The sequence below is a fragment of the Nicotiana tabacum genome, chromosome 6 (genome assembly GCF_000715075.1).
Source record: "Nicotiana tabacum cultivar K326 chromosome 6, ASM71507v2, whole genome shotgun sequence".
NCBI lineage: Eukaryota > Viridiplantae > Streptophyta > Magnoliopsida > Solanales > Solanaceae > Nicotiana > Nicotiana tabacum.
In genome coordinates, this window is record NC_134085.1 from 218,151,627 (window position 1) to 218,172,814 (window position 21,188).

The following is a 21,188-nucleotide window of genomic DNA, read 5'->3' on the forward strand; positions in this document are numbered from 1 at the left end:
TTCGTAGGGCAGTTTCAATATAATATTGACATCGCACCAGACAAAAATGCCTTGTCAAACTTAAAGAAGAAACCCTCGGAAAGTTTCAGAGAATACGCCATCAAATGGCGTGAGCAAGCGTCAAGGGTAAAACCTTCCATGGACGAGATAGAGATGGTCACTACTTTTCTCCAGGCTCAAGAGTCCGACTATTTCCAAAACATGATGTCGGCCATGGTAAAGCCTTTCGCAGAAGCGATTAAGATTGGAGAGATGGTGGAGAACGGTTTGAAAACGGGAAGAATTTTGAGTCAGGCAGCCATAAGGGCAACCTCCCAAGCCGTCCAAAGCGGGTCTGGAGGAATGGCAAGAGGGAAGAAAAAAGAGGAAACATCCATGGCAGTGTCAGAGGTGGGAGAATATCATAATCCCGGGCTTTGTTCTTCGGAAAGAACCTCGCAACATTATTTCCCCCACCAAAATGCGACCTACGCTCCTCAGCCCTACATGGTCATGAGCACCCAGCCTTATATCCAGCGGACACAACCAGTCAATCGGGGGCAGGCCCCACATCCTAGGAATCAGCCTCCTCACCGAAACCACTACAATCCTCGACCTCCTCAAAATAATTTCCGTCCTCGGGAACCACCCAGGAGACCCAACTACACACCAATCGGTGAACCCTATTCCACCATATTCCCTAAGCTTGTCCAAATGAATTTGTTGCAGCCCATACCACCGAACGGGCAGAACCCGGGATCACCATCATATCAGCGGGGTGTCAGATGTGCATACCATTCAGGGGTAGAAGGGCACGACACCAACGACTGTTGGACATTGAAACAAGCTGTGGAGAATCTGTTAGACCAAGGGAAGATTGTGTTGAGAGACGAGGATATCCCAAATGTGACCAATAATCCGTTGCCCGCCCACAACAACGAGCCGATAGTTGGGATGATTTGTGAAGACGAGGAAGTTGATCCAGCACTTAAAGCCATAATTGCTATTGCTGATACAGAAAAAGGACCCAGGGTAACTCCGGAGCAAGAAAAAGGAATAAGCGATGTATTCAAGCAGGCCCCCATGGTATGGGGGACGATCAAACCACCTTGGCCGAACGAGCCAGTGTTTGTCGGACGCATACCACAGGAGCCAAAATACAACAAAGAGGGAGATGATAAGGTGTCCCTGCTCGACGAGAGTGAGGAAATATGTGAGGCGACAAGGGAAAAGCTATGCGAAATACACATGGTACAGCCAGGAGAGGGCACTAGCACCGTTGAAGTATCGTACATGGGATCAAGCACCAAGCTTCAAAACTAGAAGGCTACGCCATTCTTGATCAAACGGAAGTCCTAATGAACCTGTCTTGCCACTTTCTCTGCATCACGAGTAACCCCAGAGGGTGACTCGGATGTTTTTCTTCAGTTTCATGTTTTTAATTTCCTGAATGTCAACCTTTTTCCTTATCTTCCCCAAAATGCCAAGAAATGAAATCATGCTTGATTACTCACTTTCTTCTTCTATGTTTTCTTTTGTGTTCTCTTCAATTCTGATAAATGCAGCTTTAAATAACATGACATGTTTGCGGACTTCATGCCCGGATCACGAGAACTCCGATCAGATTTCAAATAATGAGTCAAAAATTTGAGATATAAAGAATTTGAAAAATAGGAACAACTAAAGAAAATTGGTTCATGGTTTGGAAAATGTCCGTCACTAAAACAGAGTTTGAGAGCAGTAAATGGGTTTAGACCCGTACAGAATGATAACCTTAATAACTGCGGTTTGTCACGAGCAATTGTACCAAAAAAAGAAGGGTCCATACGTCATCGAAAAACGTTACCAAATGGAGCATTTGTATCTGGGCGACGTCGGAAGAAACGACGTCAGCCTTGCTTGGAAAGCAGGTGCAGTGATATGTCTAAATCACTCTGGCGATATCTTTGCACAGTTTGAGATGACGAAGGCTTTCATTCTCGCTACCCAAACACTATCAACCCTTTGCAAACCCATTTGAGCTGGTTACTCTTCTTTGATTACCCTCTTTGGAACCTGAAAATATTATTGAAAAAAAATGAATGAAAAAAAAAGAAGAAGAAAGAATTGGAAGAATGAGGAAATATATATATATATATATATATATATAAAAGAAAAAAAAACAACAAAAAAAAGAACATTATGAACTACGTCTGACTTGATTCCGAAAGGATACGTAGGCAACCTCTCCTTGGGGTTCAGTCACATCAAAATAAAATCCAGGAATTCCCCCCGAAAGTAAAACTGGGGCAGAAGTTATAACGATTCAGCAATAATCCCACCCAAAAGGTTCCAAAGTTGTAGTTCAATCCAAATTCTTTTCACCCCAAACCTTTTTCAAGTCCTTCTGATCAATCAACGAAGCATTCCAAAATAGGAAGATGGAATTATTTGGGTCCGATACAACAAATGAGGAGAATAAAGATAAGAGAGTCTTGTCGGTGAAAACCTTTGGGCTCCGTGAGGCGATGCGAGAAGAGAAATTGAAAATGAGAGAGCTTGTTTAGTAAAAACTCGCAAAGATTACTAGCAGGCGACAGTAAGAAGAGAAATGAGAGAGGTCGACTAGCGAAAACCCGCAAAGGGCGTTGTCGGCCAAAAAGATGATTCCACCTCAGAAAGTCCTGGCAAGGTTCCCGGGTTTTGAAAAAAAATATATATAGATCTGTTTTGATTCATGAGGAAATGCAAGTTCTCGGAGGTCAGGCATCCAGTCCAAAAGGCATGTCATGTCAGTTTGAAACTGGCATACACTCCAGATAAGTCCTTATTTTCTCCCCGAAAGGGGCGTTTCTCTTTAAACTCATATGTTCTCCTTTACATAGTTTTCTTTGAGTTCTTTTTGGTCTAACTCTTAATTCCGTAATAATCGCAAAGAAAGGTGGCAGGACCGGTTTTACAGGGCTCCGTTTGGCAAGAGTCAAATAAAATGTACGACCTCAGTGGCGCGTCAGTCCCATCCCGACTGGCCATGGTAGTTGATTTGCTTCCAAAACCGACAAATCCCCATAGGGTATCCCTTGTTACAAATCCCCCATGGAGTCTCCCCTTGTACAGTTCCCCAAAGAAGTCCACCCCAGCACATCCCCAGCAAGTGTATACATAAAAAAAAAAAAATCCTCACAGAGTTCGCATTGGACAAATCCACACGGAGTTTCTCTTGTACAAATCCCCACCGAGTCTCCCTGATAAAATCCCCACCAAAATCACCAAGCAGAACGGGACGGAAAAACCAAAGCCTTATAAGGCAAATCATCACAAAATCTGGAAACGCAAGTCTGAGTAGTCCAAAGGGTTTCACATGTAAATCTAATCAATGGCAGAGTTTTTCAACAAGAATTAGGCTAAGACAAAGCAATTGGAACGGTCAAGGCCCCCAAAACCAACCGCCATTTTCAAACTGACAATGTTTTCTTTGTCCAGGAAATTGAGACAGGTGCGACCCAAAGCAGCCATGCATGAAGCTGATGTAGCCCAAAAGAAATGGAGCACACAAGCATTGAAACAGCCTTGCAGCGGGAAAACGACCAATGGTAAGTTTCCCCATAATTCTTTCGTGCATTTCTGATAAATAAAAAAAGAGAAAGGGGAGAACTAAAGGAAGGAAAGAAGACAAAGAATAAAAAATGAACATCTCAAAAGAAAAACAAATCATGATAGCATAAGACATCGTTCCTCAACTATCCCGGTATAAACCCCGGATCTCCCTGGCATAACCCAAGGAGCTTTTTTTATCCAAATTCCCGGCATAACCCGATGAATCTTTTCGGCATAACCCGATAAACTTTTCGGCACAACCCGATAAACCCTCCCGGCATAACCCGATGAATCCCCTCGGCATAACCCGATGAATCTTTTCGGCATAATCCGATAAATCTTCCCGGCATAACCCGATGAATCTTTTTCGGCATAACCCGATAAAGTTTTCGGCATAACCCGATAAACCCTCCCGGTATAACCCGATGAATCTTCCCGGTATAACCCGATGAATCTTCCCGGCATAACCCGATGAATCCCCTCGGCATAACCCGATGAATCTTCCCGGCATAACCCGATGAATCCCCTCAGCATAACCTGATGAATCTTTTCGGCATAATCCGATAAATCTTCCCGGCATAACCCGATGAATCTTTTTCGGCATAACCCGATAAAGTTTTCGGCATAACCCGATAAACCCTCCCGGTATAACCCGATGAATCTTCCCGGTATAACCCGATGAATCTTCCCGGCATAACCCGATGAATCCCCTCGGCATAACCCGATGAATCTTTTCGGCATAATCCGATGAATCTTCCCGGCATAACCCGATGAATCCCCTCGGCATAACCCGATGAATCTTTTCGGCATAATCCGATAAACCCTCCCGGTATAACCCGATGAATCTTCCCGGTATAACCCGATGAATCTTCCCGGCATAACCCGATGAATCCCCTCGGCATAACCCGATGAATCTTTTCGGCATAATCCGATGAATCTTCCCGGCATAACCCGATGAATCTTTTCGGCATAATCCGATAAATCTTCCCGGCATAACCCGATGAATCTTTTCGGCATAACCCGATGAATTTTTCGGTATAACCCGATAAACCTTCCCGTTAACCCGATGAAGCCTCCCGGCATAACCCGATGAATCTTCCCGGCATAACCCGATGAATCCCCTCGGCATAACCCGATGAATCTTCCCGGCATAACCCGATGAATCCCCTCGGCATAACCCGACGAATCTTTTCCGATGAATCTTCCCGGCATAACCCGATGAATCCCCTCGGCATAACCCGACGAATCTTTTCCGATAAATCTTCCCGGCATAACTCGATGAATCTTCTCGGCATAACCCGATGAATTTTTCGGTATAACCCGATAAACCTTCCCGGTATAACCCGATGAATCCTCCCGGCATAACTCGATGAATCTTTTCGGCGTAACCCGAGAACTTTTTTCCATTCAGCCAGCATTAGGGTTTTATACCCTAAACTGAGCTTTTCCATGCAATCAGCATTAGGGTTTTAAACCCTAAACTGAATTTTTCCTTTAGTCGACATTAGGGTTTTAAACCCTAAACTTAACTTTTTTCCATTCAGCCAGCATTAGGGTTTTAAACCCTAAACTGAGCTTTTCCATGCAATCAGCATTAGGGTTTTAAACCCTAAACTGAATTTTTCCTTTAGTCAGCATTAGGGTTTTAAACCCTAAACTGAACTTTTTTCCATTCAGCCAGCATTAGGGTTTTAAACCCTAAACTGAGCTTTTCCATGCAATCAGCATTAGGGTTTTAAACCCTAAACTGAATTTTTCCTTTAGTCAGCATTAGGGTTTTAAACCCTAAACTGAACTTTTTTCCATTCAGCCGGCATTAGGGTTTTAAACCCTAAACTGAGCTTTTCCATGCAATCAGCATTAGGGTTTTAAACCCTAAACTGAATTTTTCTATTCAGCCAGCATTAGGGTTTTAAACCCTAAACTGAGCTTTTCCATGCAATCAGCATTAGGGTTTTAAACCCTAAACTGAATTTTCCTTTTAGTCAGCATTAGGGTTTTAAACCCTAAACTGAACATTTTCCATTCAGCCAGCATTAGGGTTTTAAACCCTAAACTGAGCTTTTCCATGCAATCAGCATTAGGGTTTTAAACCCTGAACTGAATTTTTCCTTTAGTCAGCATTAGGGTTTTAAACCCTAAACTGAACTTTTTTCCATTCAGCCAGCATTAGGGTTTTAAACCCTAAACTGAGCTTTTCCATGCAATCAGCATTAGGGTTTTAAACCCTAAACTGAATTTTTTCTTTAGTCAGCATTAGGGTTTTAAACCCTAAACTGAACTTTTTTCCATTCAGCCAGCATTAGGGTTTTAAACCCTAAACTGAGCTTTTCCATGCAATCAGCATTAGGGTTTTAAACCCTGAACTGAATTTTTCCTTTAGTCAGCATTAGGGTTTTAAACCCTAAACTGAGCTTTTTTCTTTAGTCAGCATTAGGGTTTTAAACCCTAAACTGAGCTTTTTCCATGCATGTCAGCATTAGGGTTTTAAACCCTAAACTGAGTTTTTTCCTTTAGTCAGCATTAGGGTTTTAAACCCTAAACTGAATTTTTCCTTCAGTCAGCATTAGGGTTTTAAACCCTAAACTGAATTTTTCCTTCAGTCAGCATTAGGGTTTTAAACCCTAAGTTGAACTTTTCCCCAGTTGGTCAGTATTAGGGTTTCAACTCTAAAACTGAACTTCTCCCCAGCTAGTCGGTATTAGGGCTCCAACCCTGAACTGAGCATTTTTATCTTCCTTCACCAATTTTATGAACTTCCTGGCGAATAATTCACGAAATTTTCCTAGTGAAACTGGGGAAGAAAATTTCGTTCGTTTGTTTGTTTTTTCCCGCAGGTCTAACCTCGAGCCACACGGATCGAAACGACCCACGAGATGAGTCTCAACTCAGAATCTAAGAAGAAAAAAAAAAGATGTCCCGAGACACCGGAGAAAATGGAAGGCGGATCGCTCCAAGATTTGATCAAGGTCCCGAGTTCAACCAACCCCGTCATATTCAGTATCGCAGAAATAAATAGGCGCCTCCCAACTTGCAAGCATCAAGATTCAGATCGGGTTCTACAAGCAGAATCAGCTAAGACCCAAGATCAGGTCGCAAAAGAATCATAGATAGGAATTTTGTAACTAGCAGTTGACATGCATATAAGTGTTTAGTTCAGTTTCAATTTTCCTTTGGTTGTAATAAGGCGGTCAGTGACGCAGCAGTAACAACAGCAATAGCAGTAACAGCAAGCATTGCAATCCCATGGTAGTCCCAGCTACCAAAGCTTCCCGAACTACATTGACCTGATTCCTGTTTAGCCCAGGATATGTAGGAAATCTTTGAAGCAAGATTCGGTCAGATCTTTCAAAAACATGCTTCACACGGAGTAGTCCATAGGCAAAAATCGCTCATACACGCTCACTTTATCTTTGCACGAAAACTCTTCGTGTTTCCGAACAAAGAGGGGCAGCTGTGAGCACGTGATTTTTGCTTCACGCGACAATCGCTCCAAAAGAAATAAAAAATAATAACAATTGATCCTGTTGTACAATTTTTGGATTTTTACATGGCACTTTGTTAATTGTTTATGATTTTTTTGCCCATTTTATTTTTATTAAAACAAGATACAAAAAATGTATGTGTCATGCATAATTTGAACCGTAATCCGGTTATTAAACAGAAAATCATAAATAGGCATCTTTGTCCGTGATTTTGTTTTGTTTGATTTTTACCTGTTTTAAAATATTTTAATGTGTGTGCAAATAATTGTATTAAGTGTTTATTTAATTTTAATTTGATTTACTTAGGTTTTGTTTTTAAAATAAAGAAGAAAATAAAATAATAATAAAAAAAAATCTTTTTCGGACTTGGGCCAATTTTAAACAAATTGGCCCAAACAAACTCAGCCCAAAAACCAGGCTTGCCCGGTCCGTGACCTGCCTACCCCTAGCCATCCAAACGACACCGTTTAATCCAGTCTGATCTGGGCCGTTGATCTCAGATTGATCAACGGCCAAGATCTCTCACCCCAAACCCACTAACAGACCCGACCCGTCTCACCCGGACCGACCCCAACCCTTTACCCTTGAAACGACGTCGTTCCCTGTTAGTCGAAGGAAAAGAATACCATCTGATAATAGAGATCAGAGAAGGCATAGATAGGGACAGAGAGAATTGTTAAGGAAAGGATAAAAGATATATGAGTGAACACAGAAGGAGAGAGCTGAAATACATAGGTATTAATAGACACACACACAGATAGATCTTTGGAGATAGAGAGGAAGATACACATCTGATAATAGAGAGAGACAGAAGGAAATTGTTAAGGAAAGATAGAAGAGATCAAGAGAGATCCGAGAGGAGAGGTTTTGAGACATACATAGATACACATAGATACAAAAATAGAAAGAGAGCAAGAAAGAGATAAAACAGATTAGGAAATCAGAAACTTGGTTTGTTTGTCTGAAGTTCATCTGTTGTCAATGTGTTAGGCAGTGTTGCTTCTTCTAAGTTTCAATCGAAATTACTGTTAGTGTTTTGTTGCATTTGGTATATCTCGGAATTGGATTGTCTGGAGTTTTGTTTCCACCACACTGTTTGCTGTTTCATTTGGTTGCTTCCTCTTCAACTATAGTTCCACCTCTTGCAATAGAATCTGTTCTGCTGTGCTGTTCTGATTGCTGCTGTTACTCTGATTCCTGCTGCTGCTGATCTTCCCTGTTATTCTCTTCTTCCTCTTTGCATTTTCAGCATTTCCAGGTACACATCTCGAGTCTCACCTTGGTGTAGCTGATTGTAACATTGAAAAGCATGAATAGAAAGATTTGAAGGAGTTACAATTACTTGTTATTTACTGACTGCCTCTTCATAAATGTTGTTAAGTTGTGTAAATTTTGTTTACAGCTAATAGAAGATACATTGGTAAGTTGTGTAAAGTTTATGTTAACCTGAAACTGCGGTAATTTGATTTGTCTAGTTAGCATACAAGGATGTAAATACGATCCATGGAATGTGACACTATTTATACAATCGTTAAACTTAAACTCATTCTTTCAGCTTGTTTGAATGGGTAGGGGCAAATGGCTACTAAATCTAGCCCAAATATAATACAGTTTTGAATCATCCAGTTTCGATTTCTTTAGGCAGTTTATAGGACTAGTTTTGAACATCATCAGTAACACCTTTTAATAAGGAACTCGATTAATCCTGTTTAAGCAATTTGATTTAGATTCAACTTAAGGATGTTGTTGGATTAAGTGTTGCATTTCATCAATCTCATATGTAATTTCTTTGTTCAACTAAAGCATTTTCGTAAGGTATGATGTCTTTTCACTTTATAAGTAACTAATCAGAAATTGATAGGAGTCCGGTTTAGGCCAAAGCATATACTTCGATTGGCATACATCTTTCTTTCTTCTATTTCTGGAAACAAAAATAATAGAAATGTAGTCACTTTAGGATATCCTCTTCTAAAATAATGAGACGAGCCTCGCTAAATAAAAATGCAAATTGCGGGGCCCTCAACAACTAATCATAATATTTAGAATTCAGGCTAGGCCATTTAGTGAATCTCATGGCTTTTCTCAAAAATAATAACGCGTTAGGCTCTTTAGGCGCGGCTTAATTAAATCATATTCTTATATTCGGATGCACATTGATGTGACCCAAATCCAAATCTCAACGAAGTCGAAATGTGTTAACAACTACGGGTGCATTGATTGTGACGTGGTTCGAGATGCATTTTCACGACGTTGCAATTCCATAAAAATAAATGATAATAATAAAAGCGGTTTAAACTTAATAAAAGCACGTAAGTCACACATGTATTTAAATCAGATATTTAGCCATTATAACAATTCAAGCGACCGTGCTAGAACCACGGGATTCGAGGGTGCCTAACACCTTCCCTCGGGTCAACAGAATTCCTTACTTAGAATTTCTGGTTCATAGACTTCATTTGGAAAAGTCGAAAATTTTCTCGATTTGGGATTCAAGATAAACCGGTGACTTGGGACACCAAAAGCCAAACCTTTCCCAAGTGACGACTCTGAATTAAAATAAATAATCCCATTTCGAATATTGTCACTTAAATTGGAAAAACTCCCCTCGCGCATCTCACCCTTCGGGCCGGGCGCGCAAAAAGGAGGTGTGACAGTGGCTATTAATGATTTTTCCATCTTCGTGGATTTTAGTATCCTTAATCATCTACTTCGTACATGTTTCCTCTTTTCCAGCTAATAGGTATTAACGTACTATATCCTCATAGACGATCCCGAGAGTGCTACTCATGCCTTCTCTGTTCTTCATTCTTCTTTATTGCTTCGATTCTTATACCACCTGTCAACATATTTTTGGTTCGCGCGGTGACTTTATTTTTTATCAATACATATTGTATCTGTTACTATTACATAAGTAAGCAAAGAAAAAAGAAAAGAATAACATTCTCTAAGAGTACTGATCATTACAAACTTTACAACAATTTTTTTTATTGTGTTGCTTTCTTGTAAACCGTAGTCATACTTGTAATATGAAAATATTCAAATTTTTGTGCCAAAGCAGCACTTTCATACAACATTCAAATAATATATATATATATATATATATATATATATATATATATATATATATATATATATATATATATGAAAAATGTGGACAGGGTACGACTCATTTTTTCACTTGCGACTTGTGACTTTGTGTCGCTAGCAAGGGCAAAGCACCCCTGCATTTATTGGAACACAATCTCTCACATGAAAGCCAACATCTAACATTGCATGTGCCGTACAAAATCATGTCCCGTGAAAATATTAAACAAAGCATATTGCCATATTATTTATAATTAACCCTTCGTAAATGGGAGTTGGTGAAATTTAGACGTCACCACTATCTTTAATCACAATAAATTAGCGTCCTGTTAAACACCCCACGGGCACCAATAATTATATTCAAAACCAAAAAGTGAGGCATAATTTCTGTAATTCAAATTATTAAAGTTAAGCTTCGCTGGAATAATAATTGCTAAAACCGAGTTAATATAAAACATCATGATGATAATTGATATGTGATTAGCGAGTTTAGCTGTGCACGTGGCTGGATTGATAGGCATCCGATGATATTTTGTTTAATCTATAACTACTAACATTATTTTATACAATCAAAAGGGTAATTCCCCTCTTAAGTGGGAATAAATTAATAATGATGAGATATCTATGATTGTAAAAACCAAGGCTGAATTACTGTAGCTGAAAAGGCTTACTTTGTTTTGCTATATTCCAATGCTCAAAAGTTGATCAATTGTATAGCTGTTACATTTTATTTTATTTTTTGCTAATACAGTTTTCTTTTCCTTATTGAGGAAAAGGAACAATATAAAGTCAAACTTTTCTAAAGAATTACTTAAATAGTCGTCCACCTAATTTCTTAAACTAAATATAATCGGTGAACATACATACACACACACATATATATATATAGCATCTATGCGTACCGGCTAGAAAAGGTAAACAGTAAATTTGGCTGGCTATCTGTGTAACACTCCCAACTTTTTTCCAATTATTCTAATTGCTAAGCACTTCCTTCTTTATTCATCCGATCTGGTTTTCATTTTGAAATATTTAAAATGTTTGAGGCACTTTAATGTAAAATGTATACGTCAAAATTTTCAAACTCATACAGTTCAAGTATAAATTATGGTCTAATTGTTCTTCTATCAAAAGAACTTCTTCAACAACTTTTATATATTCCACATTTTTTGGTACGATGTTCTTTATTTCCAGTCAGAGATACATTGCCATTATTGCATTGTAATGTTAGCTTACATCAGTTTCCAACCACTTACTACAAAATTTCATCACACATTTTAGAAGAATTTTTAGAAACCACTATTGTTTAGTGACTATTAACTTTCTATAGCCACCATATACATAATTACTTCCTATAATTACTATTCAGTTGTTACGGTAGTGTATACGTTGTATTCATGCTGCTGTATTTATAAATACAGCAGCAAAATATGCCTAAAAATCAGGGTAGTCCAGTTGTACGTGCATGTATTCGCGCCATGTATTCATGAATACAGTAGCAAAAAGTGCCTAAAATCAAGGCAGTCCAGCTGTACGCGCATGTATTCACATGTATTCGCGCTGTTGTATTCATGAAGACAGCAGTGAAATTGCCTAAAATCAAGGCAGTCCAGTTGTACGTGCGTGTATTTGCGCCATATATTCATGAATACAACAGTAAAAAGCACCTAAAATTAGGGTAGTCCAGTTGTACTCGCATGTATTCACATGTATTCGTGATGTTGTATTCATGAATACAACAGTAAAAAGCGCCTAAAATCAGGCAGTCCAGCTGTACGCTCATGTATTCACATGTATTCGCGCCATGTATTCATGAATACAATAATGGCAATCACCTTAAAAATATGTATGTCTAGCTGTCTAAGAGAGAGGAAAAAAATAAATAACGTATTTCATGCCTCAATGGTAGTATATACCATAAATACTTATTTTGCTATAAAATATAAAAGGTAGCTATAGAAAATAATATTTTAAAATAATTTTAATTTATAATAAATAGAGTGTATACCTTTGCTATATGAGGTAAAATTTGGGAGAAATTAAAAAATAGTCAGATTTACAACGGTCGTTCAAAAATAGCCCAGTTTCAAAAGTAATCGAAATTTAGTCACTTTTCATGTAAAGATAAATTTGAGCAAAAACACTGTTCAAAACCCGAAAAATACGCCAGTATATTATGCTGGAGTTCCAGCATAAGTATACTTGAACTCCAGCATATTATACTGGAGTTCCAGGATAAGTATGCTGGAACTCCAGCATAATATGATGGAGTTCCAGCAAGTATATCGGTCCAGCATAATATGTTGGAGTTCATACACAGGTGCACCGAACTCCAGTATATTATGTTGGACTGGTCTCTGTTGCACAAAATAGTAGCTATTTTTCATTGACTTGATAAACACTGGCTATTTTTGAATGACCAGTTCGAAAACTGGCTATACCGTACTATTTTTACGTAAATTTCCTATATTGTATGTCACTTGTTTGGGACTAAGGCTTAATTATTATAGTAGTGTCACTTCCTTTTCAATGTAGCCCGACTTCTCCAACCAGTATCCTTTACCATTTTAGCCCACTTTTGTAGCAATGATCCAACACATTCTTAACTGCAGAAGGCCCCACTCCTCAAATGTCCATCCAAATTGCACATTTGGACAGCTCACCCGGCCCACATCCACCATGCTATTAAAGCTTATCCTAAATTGTAATTATATTAGAGGAAATTTTTTCGTGAAAGTTCCAAATCTATAGTACTTTGTCACTTCAAAAAAAATGAAATGGAAATCCAGTTGGGTAAATAAAGAAAAATAAAAACTACTAAATGATGGGTTGTGACAGCTGTGGGATTTGAACCCACGCCCTTTCGGACCAGAGCCTAAATCTGGCGCCTTAGACCACTCGGCCAAACTGTCCTTGTTGTTAGTAAATTATAATTAATTTTAATTTGTCGCCAAAGAGTGAAGCAGCTGACAATACATACAAAAATTAATTATGGAATATTATTAGCAACCACCCCAAGCCCCAGGAACATGGTGAGATTTGGAGCACTGGACTAATTCAACTAATTTTCAACGTGAATATCAATTTCGTAAGTTTTTTAAAGATAATACTCCATCCGTTCACTTTTATTTGTCAATTATGGAATTTGCAGACCCTTTAAAAAATAATAAATGAAGCGCATAATTTACCATAATATTCATATTAATTAATGCATATTTTTAATGAATTTGAGAGAATAATTTGAAATGAGTAATTAATAATGTGGGTATTACAAGATAAAAGAAATTGTCAGTGACAAGTAAAAGTGAAAAATCTATTTTTAGAATACTGGACAAGTAAAACTGAACGGAGGGAGTATGTATTTTAAAACTACATATAAATAATTATAATAACAATACTTTATGATAAAAGTTGCTTTAAATATTTCCAAAAATACTCCACAAATGGTAATAACGACTCTTTTTAGGACAAATGGTGTAACAGAATGATGATTAGGAAAACTTTTCCTCAAATGTAAAAGGTCTGATCAAATAAGATCCGGAAATAGAAGCCCTTGAACTGAAATATCTTGGAGACTGAAACACAATTACACAAGCATAGGCTTTCTCATTACAAAAAGGATTCTCCTTAAACATATCCTAATCCAAATTCCAGCAAAATCAAATAGCAAATATTCAAAGAGTGGCTTAGCCCTAAAGATAAATTGACCATAGAGTTCAGAACAATAACATTGAGCTACTGAGAACTGAAGAAATATTTTACACTTCACATTGGGGATAATTTTGGTCAACCAAGATAACATAATAGCATACATAATATGAAGTTTCCTATGGCTTCAGAGAAGCTTATCTGTTGGCCTCAATGCACTTAGGCAAGCATTGCAACAAGGTAAATTTCCGATGGGGCTCAGAGGACTGAAAAAAATCTGGATCTTGCTCAAATGACTCCGAGTAACTTTCAAGAACTGTCACAATCTCCTCGAATTGTGGCCGCTTGTGAGGATTGTTTGCCCAGCACCGCTTAATGAGTTTACGAACTGCTACTGGACATGCAGCTGGTATTTTTGGTCTAGCTTTCTGCAAACATCCCATTAATATAGCAAAAATTCCATCTTAAAGATAGTGATGCATACAGAATTGGGGGGATATTGTACACAATAACTTGTTCCAATGTAACTTCATGTGAGAGAAACAACTTCCAACACCAAGATACGTATTTAAAGCAAACTAAAGAAGGAAAGGAAAAAAAATAGCCGGCCTGATCCCATTAGCTACTGAAGAGAAACATGTTTAGGGATCGACAGAGGATATGAATAGACAGAGCCAGATATGAGAGACAACTTCAAAACATAATAAAAAGGTGGAAAAACAATTGCATGCTCAGATACTTAACTCTGTGCGAGAATTTTAGGTATTCAGCATTTGCATGTTTGCAACTATAATAGTCTTACCCAGCTGGAAATACCAGCATTACATCGTCTTTTAAAGTGTATATAGAACTAGAAGGGTGGACAAATAAGGAACTACAGGTGATGCCACTGGAATCATCATAGATATGGATATGAATTTGCTCCAAGTCTAGTTGTGCGTAGCATAATAGACATGATAGGATTTTCAAATATTACCCAAGACAAACAGATGTACCTTTTCTAAGCCCAAGACAAACATATTTTATGATCAACCATGCAAATATTGTAGCAGAAACATAAAATTCAGATGATTACCATCTTAGAGTGGCATTCCAAACTAGTACCACCATTACCTCCTCGACAGGGGATTAATGGTTAAACTTGTGCACTTTTATTGCAGTGATATGAAGAATGAAAAATGCATTTTCAACTTTCACACCATATTTTTATCTCATCTCAAAGGTAACTTCAACTTTCGATAATTTTTCATAAGCTGTTTCATAGCCTAGACATAATTTTTCTCAATCTTCCAATATGCAATGATAACTGCAACTCAGAGATTTAGATTCTCTTCTTTTTCGTATCTTAGTTGTCTTTCTTGATTCATCTTGCAAGTCAGAACAGTAACTTATGTAAAATGACACTTTGGAATGAGATGTCCAACAGATAGATTCAGTGGTTTAGTGGACTAAATTCATATTTAGAGACATGAAACAGCAGGCACGTCATCTTGATGAAAAGCACTGCAAGAGTTAACAGAGAATATACCTTCTGGCAGACTGCAAATGCCGCCTGCTCGGGGGTCATGTCATCAAATGGTGTCAATGCAGTCAAAAGTTCCCATAGGACAATGCCGAAACTATATACATCAACTTTCTTTGTATGGTTCTTTTCCTTGATCATTTCTGGTGCCATCCAACGGTACGTACCAGTGAACCCCTTTGGGCTACCACATTGAGATTCTAAACATGATATCCCGAAATCTGCGACTTTCACGCACATATCTTCATCAAGGAGTAGATTTTCTGACTTGAGATCTCTGTGAAGTATCCCTTCAGCATGAAGATATTGCATTCCACGTGCAATGTCAACGGCCAATTTAAGAACTAGGTTAAGAGGGACCGAGTGTGGCTCCTGCTGATGGAGGTATTTTCTTAGGGAGCCTCCAGGTAAGTACTCTGTGATGATGCAAAAAACTGGTGGTTTCTTACATGCTGCAATAAACTGAAGTTGAGAGGCAGAAGAAATGGAACAAGTCAAAAGAAGTGGCAATTTCAGGATTGACAAAACATGCACGAAAAAATATGTATATATTAAACCAAAACAATTACAAATAAATTCTTAAAAATCAGAGAACAGCAACTCGCTTCAATTTATTTACAAATAAGTAGTTATCATATATCAAAATACGTAATCAAAATCCGCAATCTACAAATTCTGAGAGACGTGGTCACGAAGGATAACTCATCAATTCATGAAGTTCCCGCAGGTAACACAGTCATATCTCCATATATATCAGAGTTGAGGGAGCTGATCCGTCAATTTCAAGTTTGACACAATTGAAAAGGCAGATGAGTTAGATTGTAGATATAAGGGCAATCAAGAACATAGGTTTAAAATGGTAGTATATCAATTAGTCTATGGATTACCATGCACCTGTTGCTTCTTTAAAAAACGACTTCGAGCGGGGTGGTGGGGGTAGGGGTGGGGGTGGAGTGGTGTGTTAGAGACAATGCTTGACAATATGAGTTCAGGTTAAAGAGATTTAGTGATTTGCCAATATCACTTTAGCAATATTTTTTTGAGTCAATTAGATGAAAATAGACTCTATACTGAACGGAAGACAGGCCATAAAGAAATTTCCTTTTAGAATCATAAACAAGCAATTTGAAGAACATTCTTTCCTCCTCTCTTTGCTTCACTAATCCTAAGGCAAATGATAAACAAGAGACAAACATTTGCTGACTGGTGCAATGAGCTAAAAGGTGGGGTTATTAAAGTAGGCGTGGTATTTCTCTAAAGAGATTTGTGTAGGTAAAAAGTGATAGACGCTTGCAGCTTTTCGTTGTAACTTGGAAATAGTATTAGGCTACTTAAGAAAACATGTACTATGAAGTAGCAAGAATGCAATCACTAGCCTTCTCATAACAAATACAGTATAACATAAGAAAATGCTTTCTTCTTTTCTTTTCTTGTGTTCTCGTATGGATTCCGCTAGAAATAAATTTCTTATAAGTAGACAACAAGCAATCGTCATTTGTGTAAAATTAGACTATATCTATGTAGGTAGACTCCTGGACCAGCCAAAGAACAAACAACAACCATTTCTTGGAAGACAAAATAAAGTAAGATAGCCTCCGAGATGCTACCTTTAACCTTTGAATTTCCTTCTTAAATCCAGTTTCCATTCCCCATTCATCTCCCAAGCTCTTGTCATGGTTAATGGCCAATGCCAACTTCTTCAGCTCCGAGCCCGTTTACTCTAAAGGCTTGTGGGGGAACAATATGGTAAATAACTTTGATCCTGGGGAATTACACTTAGGTGCACTACTTATGCAATAAACGGTTTTCATGACTTCTACCTCATCGAAATATAGAAGGGGAAGACCGCCCTCTTTGGAACAAAGTAGATTTCTTAACCTCCGCGGTGTTGGTAATATAATTAGTTAGCAGAAGGAAGACATAACATCATAACATAACATCTTATTAGTGCAAGATATAATACAATCAGGTAATGAACTAGTACTACTTCAGAAGGAAAAGTCACTTTATAAGGGATGCGAATACAATCTTGTTCATTTAACCGAAGGCTATCCCATTTTAAGTCATGCGGATAAATAAAATGTAGATCAACGAAAACCCAACAGAAAAAATGGATGAAAATGGGAAACAATGCTTACAGTGATGATATTTGGATGCTTTAACCGAAGCAACAAAGCAACCTCAGAAGTAAACTGTTTCTCCAAAAAAGTAGCCAAGTCACCATCTTCCTCAGGCTGGCTAATGAGTTTAATAGCCACTTCACTGTGCTTATAAATTCCCCTGTAAATCCTACTATGCCTACCCGAAGCAAATTTGTTCCCTATATATAGCTGTGACATATCGGCGCTCCATTCCTCTTCTCCTTCCTCCTTTATCGCCGCCCCTGATGATACTATGTATTTGGACCATGACGCTGCTCGTTTGTACTCTCCCAATGAAAGTCGCCTCTCTAGTTTCCCATTATTTGCTACTATTTGCTTAAACCAGTTGAAATTCTTCATTGTAAACCATCAAGTTCTCCACCTCCAAACATAAAAAACACTAGGACTAGATAAATACTCAAACGGCGCTACAGATTCTTCTAAATTTATTTTAAAAAATAAGCTACATTCCAAAGAATAGAGTTACATTATGAGTATGTGTCAGAGTTTTTACATTATGAATTAACCAGCTGGTTTATATTTAAAAAAGAAAAAATCAATGGTGCATTTCTTGGGATTGAATTTCAGAGAAACAGTAAACTCGAGAAACAAGAGCTTTGGACAAAAGCTTGAAATCTTTATGTATATATAGAAAGTAGAGGTTTGTGAGTTTGGGAGAGCGAGAAAAAAAGCGTGAATCAGCAAAAAGTACAGCACTTGGAAGCGTGCAATGAGTTTTGTGTACTCGAAACTTGGGGGAGTGAGCTGCAAAGTAAGCTCGAAAAGCTAAGCGGAGGAAGATATAGTACTGATATGAGTTAATGAGTTGTTGCAGAGAATGGAAGTGGCGAAGAGAGGAAAAGAGCGGCGGAGCGGCGGGCGGAGCGGCGGGCGGAGCAGCGGGCGGAGGTGGCGGTGGAAGTGGCGGTTTTTCTCTCTCTACAGAAAGCAAAGCAGTGGGTAGTACAAGTACAAATACAATACAAGAGTAGCTTAACATTCATAACGTGCGAAGATCCACTTCTGAGGAGACATTTCGGGTTCTTCTGATTGTGACCCCTTTATTCTTATTCTCCTTTTTGCCCCTACCCTTTTGTCATTATTCCTTTTAAACCCATTTGTCTTTCTCTACTTTTCCTTTTTTCTTTTTGGCAAAAGAAACTTATTGAGTTTTCTCTTTTTGAAGAATAAAGAAAAATAATTTAGTAACACCACTCATTTCAGTTTCTCAAAAACTCATGCTAATGGTAAAAGACAACATTTTTAAACCAAAAGGTCATAAGTTCGGGGCAAAATATCTTAAATCACCCCTAAACTTGGTTCAAATTATTAGTATTCTCCTCGAACTATGCTCGGTCTTAGTTACTTCCTTCAACTTGACTTTTTGAGAGACATTACCCTCTAGACGTTGATGTGGCAAAAAGTGTGGGTGCACTCGTCTGCCACGTGGATTTTTCTGTATATGTGGCATTTTTTTGAAAAATAAAATATATTTTTACCGTTTTAAGAATATTACTTTTTTAGATAATTTTTTTCTAATAAAACTTAGATAAAACTATATTATTTAGGCTAAATATTTTATATAGCTCTAAATTATGGTGCTCTAATTTTTTTTTTTACCGATTTTACCTAAAAAAAAGTAAAAATACAAAGTTTAAATAAATAGTCATTGTATCAAAAGAAGAAATAAAAAGAATGCATTGATGCAATAACTATTTATTTTTTATAACTTTTTAGATACCTTGACTATTTATTTCAATTGAATAAATCTTTATTTTTGGGTCAAAACAAAAAAAGATTAACTAAAATTTTATTATTTTTGGCCAAATAAAAATATTTAGCCTAAATAATGTAGTTCTATCCAAGTTTTATTATAAATTGTATTAGAAAAAAATTATCTAAAAAAGTAATATTCTTAAAACGGTAAAAATATATATATTTTTTTTAAAAAAAAGTCACATATACAGAAAAATCCACGCGGCAGGCGAGACACCCACAGTTTTTGCCACATCAGCGTCTAGGGGGTAATGTCTCTCAAAAAGCCAAGTTGAGAAGGGTAACTAAGATCGGGTATAGTTCAAAGAGGGTACTAATAATCTGAGCCAAGTTTAAGGATCGTTTAAAGTATGTTTGACAAAATTTAATAATTTTGATCGAGACTCTATATTTATATTAAAAATTCTATTTAACACAAATAAAATCGAAGTACCATGTGCAAAAGGGATGAATAATGGGGGGTAAAATGGTGAATGAGGAAACAAGGGGCATGGCAAAGCGGACCGGAGAAAGTGTTAGAATAGCAACAGAAGGGATCTCGTTGTAATATTGTTGTACAGTTATTATAGCAAATGGGACCCACAACTACTATCCACCAGTTATGTCGGACAGTGCCGTATGCTTCTTCCGTATACGGTCACAACGCTTCTCCTCACTTTTACATTAATACTCAATCTCTTTTGCTTAATATCTGTTTTGAGATCCGATTAAATTAAAATCATTCTAGGTCAATAAGCTTAGTGCTCGAAATTAAAAGTTTAATTTAAAATAATAAAATATTTATTATTTTATTTTTTTTAGTTTTCCATTCGGTGTTCGGTACCTGCATTGGAGCTTAACTATATTCGGATTCGCGTCATGTAAAGCCCCATACGGGGGTAGTGTTCCCTACCAAGAATTTTTTCACAAAAAGGCTCGAACTCGAGACATCTGATTAAAGGATGAGCAGCCTCATCCACGGCACCACCTTGATGGTATATTTATTACTCTATCACAATGTTCGATGCTACTACATTAATATTACTATTTCTCCCAGACTTATTTAGGGGGTGTTTGGACATAAAAAATTGTAAAATTCCAAAAAAAAAGTGGAAAAAAATTTCAAGTGAAAATGATATTTAAAAATTAGAGTTGTTGTTTGGGTTGTTTTTGAAGTTTTGTGAGTGATATGAGTGAAATTTTGAAAAAAAGCTTTTTGAGGTTTTTCAAATTATAAAAAAATTCCAAAATTCATCTTCAAGTGAAAATTGAAAATTTTATGACATACGATTTTTTTCACTTTTTTTTAAAAAAAATCACTTTTTTCGAAATAAATATTTGGCCATAAAATTTTCAATTTTCACTTGAAGAAGAATTTTGGAATTTTTCGAAAATTTGAAAAACTCCAAAAAGCTGTTTTTCAAAATTTCACTCATATCACTCACAAAAATTTAAAAACAAAAATCCAAAATTATATTCATGTCCAAACACAACTCTAATTTTCAAATATATTTTCACTTCGAAAAAATTTACTTATTTTTGAAATTTTATAATTCTTATGTCCAAACGCCCACTTAAACTTTTCGTATTTTCTTTTTTTGGCCTCATCTTATATTCCCAAATAGAGCACCTCATTTTTAGTACAGTAATTAATTTCTGAATATTTTCGCTAGCTACACTACGCACCTCATATACTTGAAGGTTGTCATTAAGCGACACGAATCAATTTATTGAATGCATGATAACATATTGAGTTAAAAGACCTAGTTCAATTTAATCCATTCAATATTTCGTTTGCTCAATTAGAGACTGGGTTAATTTTTGAATAAGCTACGTCTCATAACTCGATCGATTAATTATAAGGGGGGAAATTAAAAAATAGCTAGATTTACAACTGGTTGTTTAAAAATAGCTCAGTTTTAAAAGTAATCGAAATTTAGCCACTTTTCATGTAAAGATAAATCTGAGCGAAAACACTGTTTAAAACCCGGAAAATACGCC

The 21,188-nt window shown here is 37.2% G+C and overlaps 1 protein-coding gene and 1 non-coding gene across 2 annotated transcripts; both read right to left on the reverse strand.

Moving 5' to 3' along the window:
- Positions 1-12,953: 12,953 nt before the first annotated feature.
- On the reverse strand, positions 12,954-13,033 carry TRNAL-UAG (transfer RNA leucine (anticodon UAG)). The gene has a single exon. It is a non-coding gene; the product is annotated as a tRNA-Leu (tRNA).
- A 630-nt stretch (positions 13,034-13,663) lies between these two features.
- Positions 13,664-18,417, reverse strand: LOC107804177 (serine/threonine/tyrosine-protein kinase HT1-like). Its single transcript, XM_016628025.2, has 3 exons — positions 17,430-18,417; positions 15,298-15,753; positions 13,664-14,197 (listed from the first exon to the last, which is right to left on the reverse strand). Exons 1-3 carry the CDS (start codon positions 17,790-17,792, stop codon positions 13,967-13,969), a joined length of 1,050 nt encoding a protein of 349 aa, XP_016483511.1. The 5' UTR covers positions 17,793-18,417; the 3' UTR covers positions 13,664-13,966.
- Positions 18,418-21,188: the final 2,771 nt, after the last annotated feature.

Coding starts and splice junctions, on each gene's coding strand:
- LOC107804177 (XM_016628025.2), bottom strand. CDS start 17,792: ATGAAGAATTTCAACTGGTTTAAGCAAATAGTAGCAAATAATGGGAAA. Junction 15,754..17,429: donor AGCATCCAAATATCATCACT/GTAAGCATTGTT, acceptor TCTCAACTTCAG/TTTATTGCAGCATGTAAGAA. Junction 14,198..15,297: donor CATTTGCAGTCTGCCAGAAG/GTATATTCTCTG, acceptor GGATGTTTGCAG/AAAGCTAGACCAAAAATACC.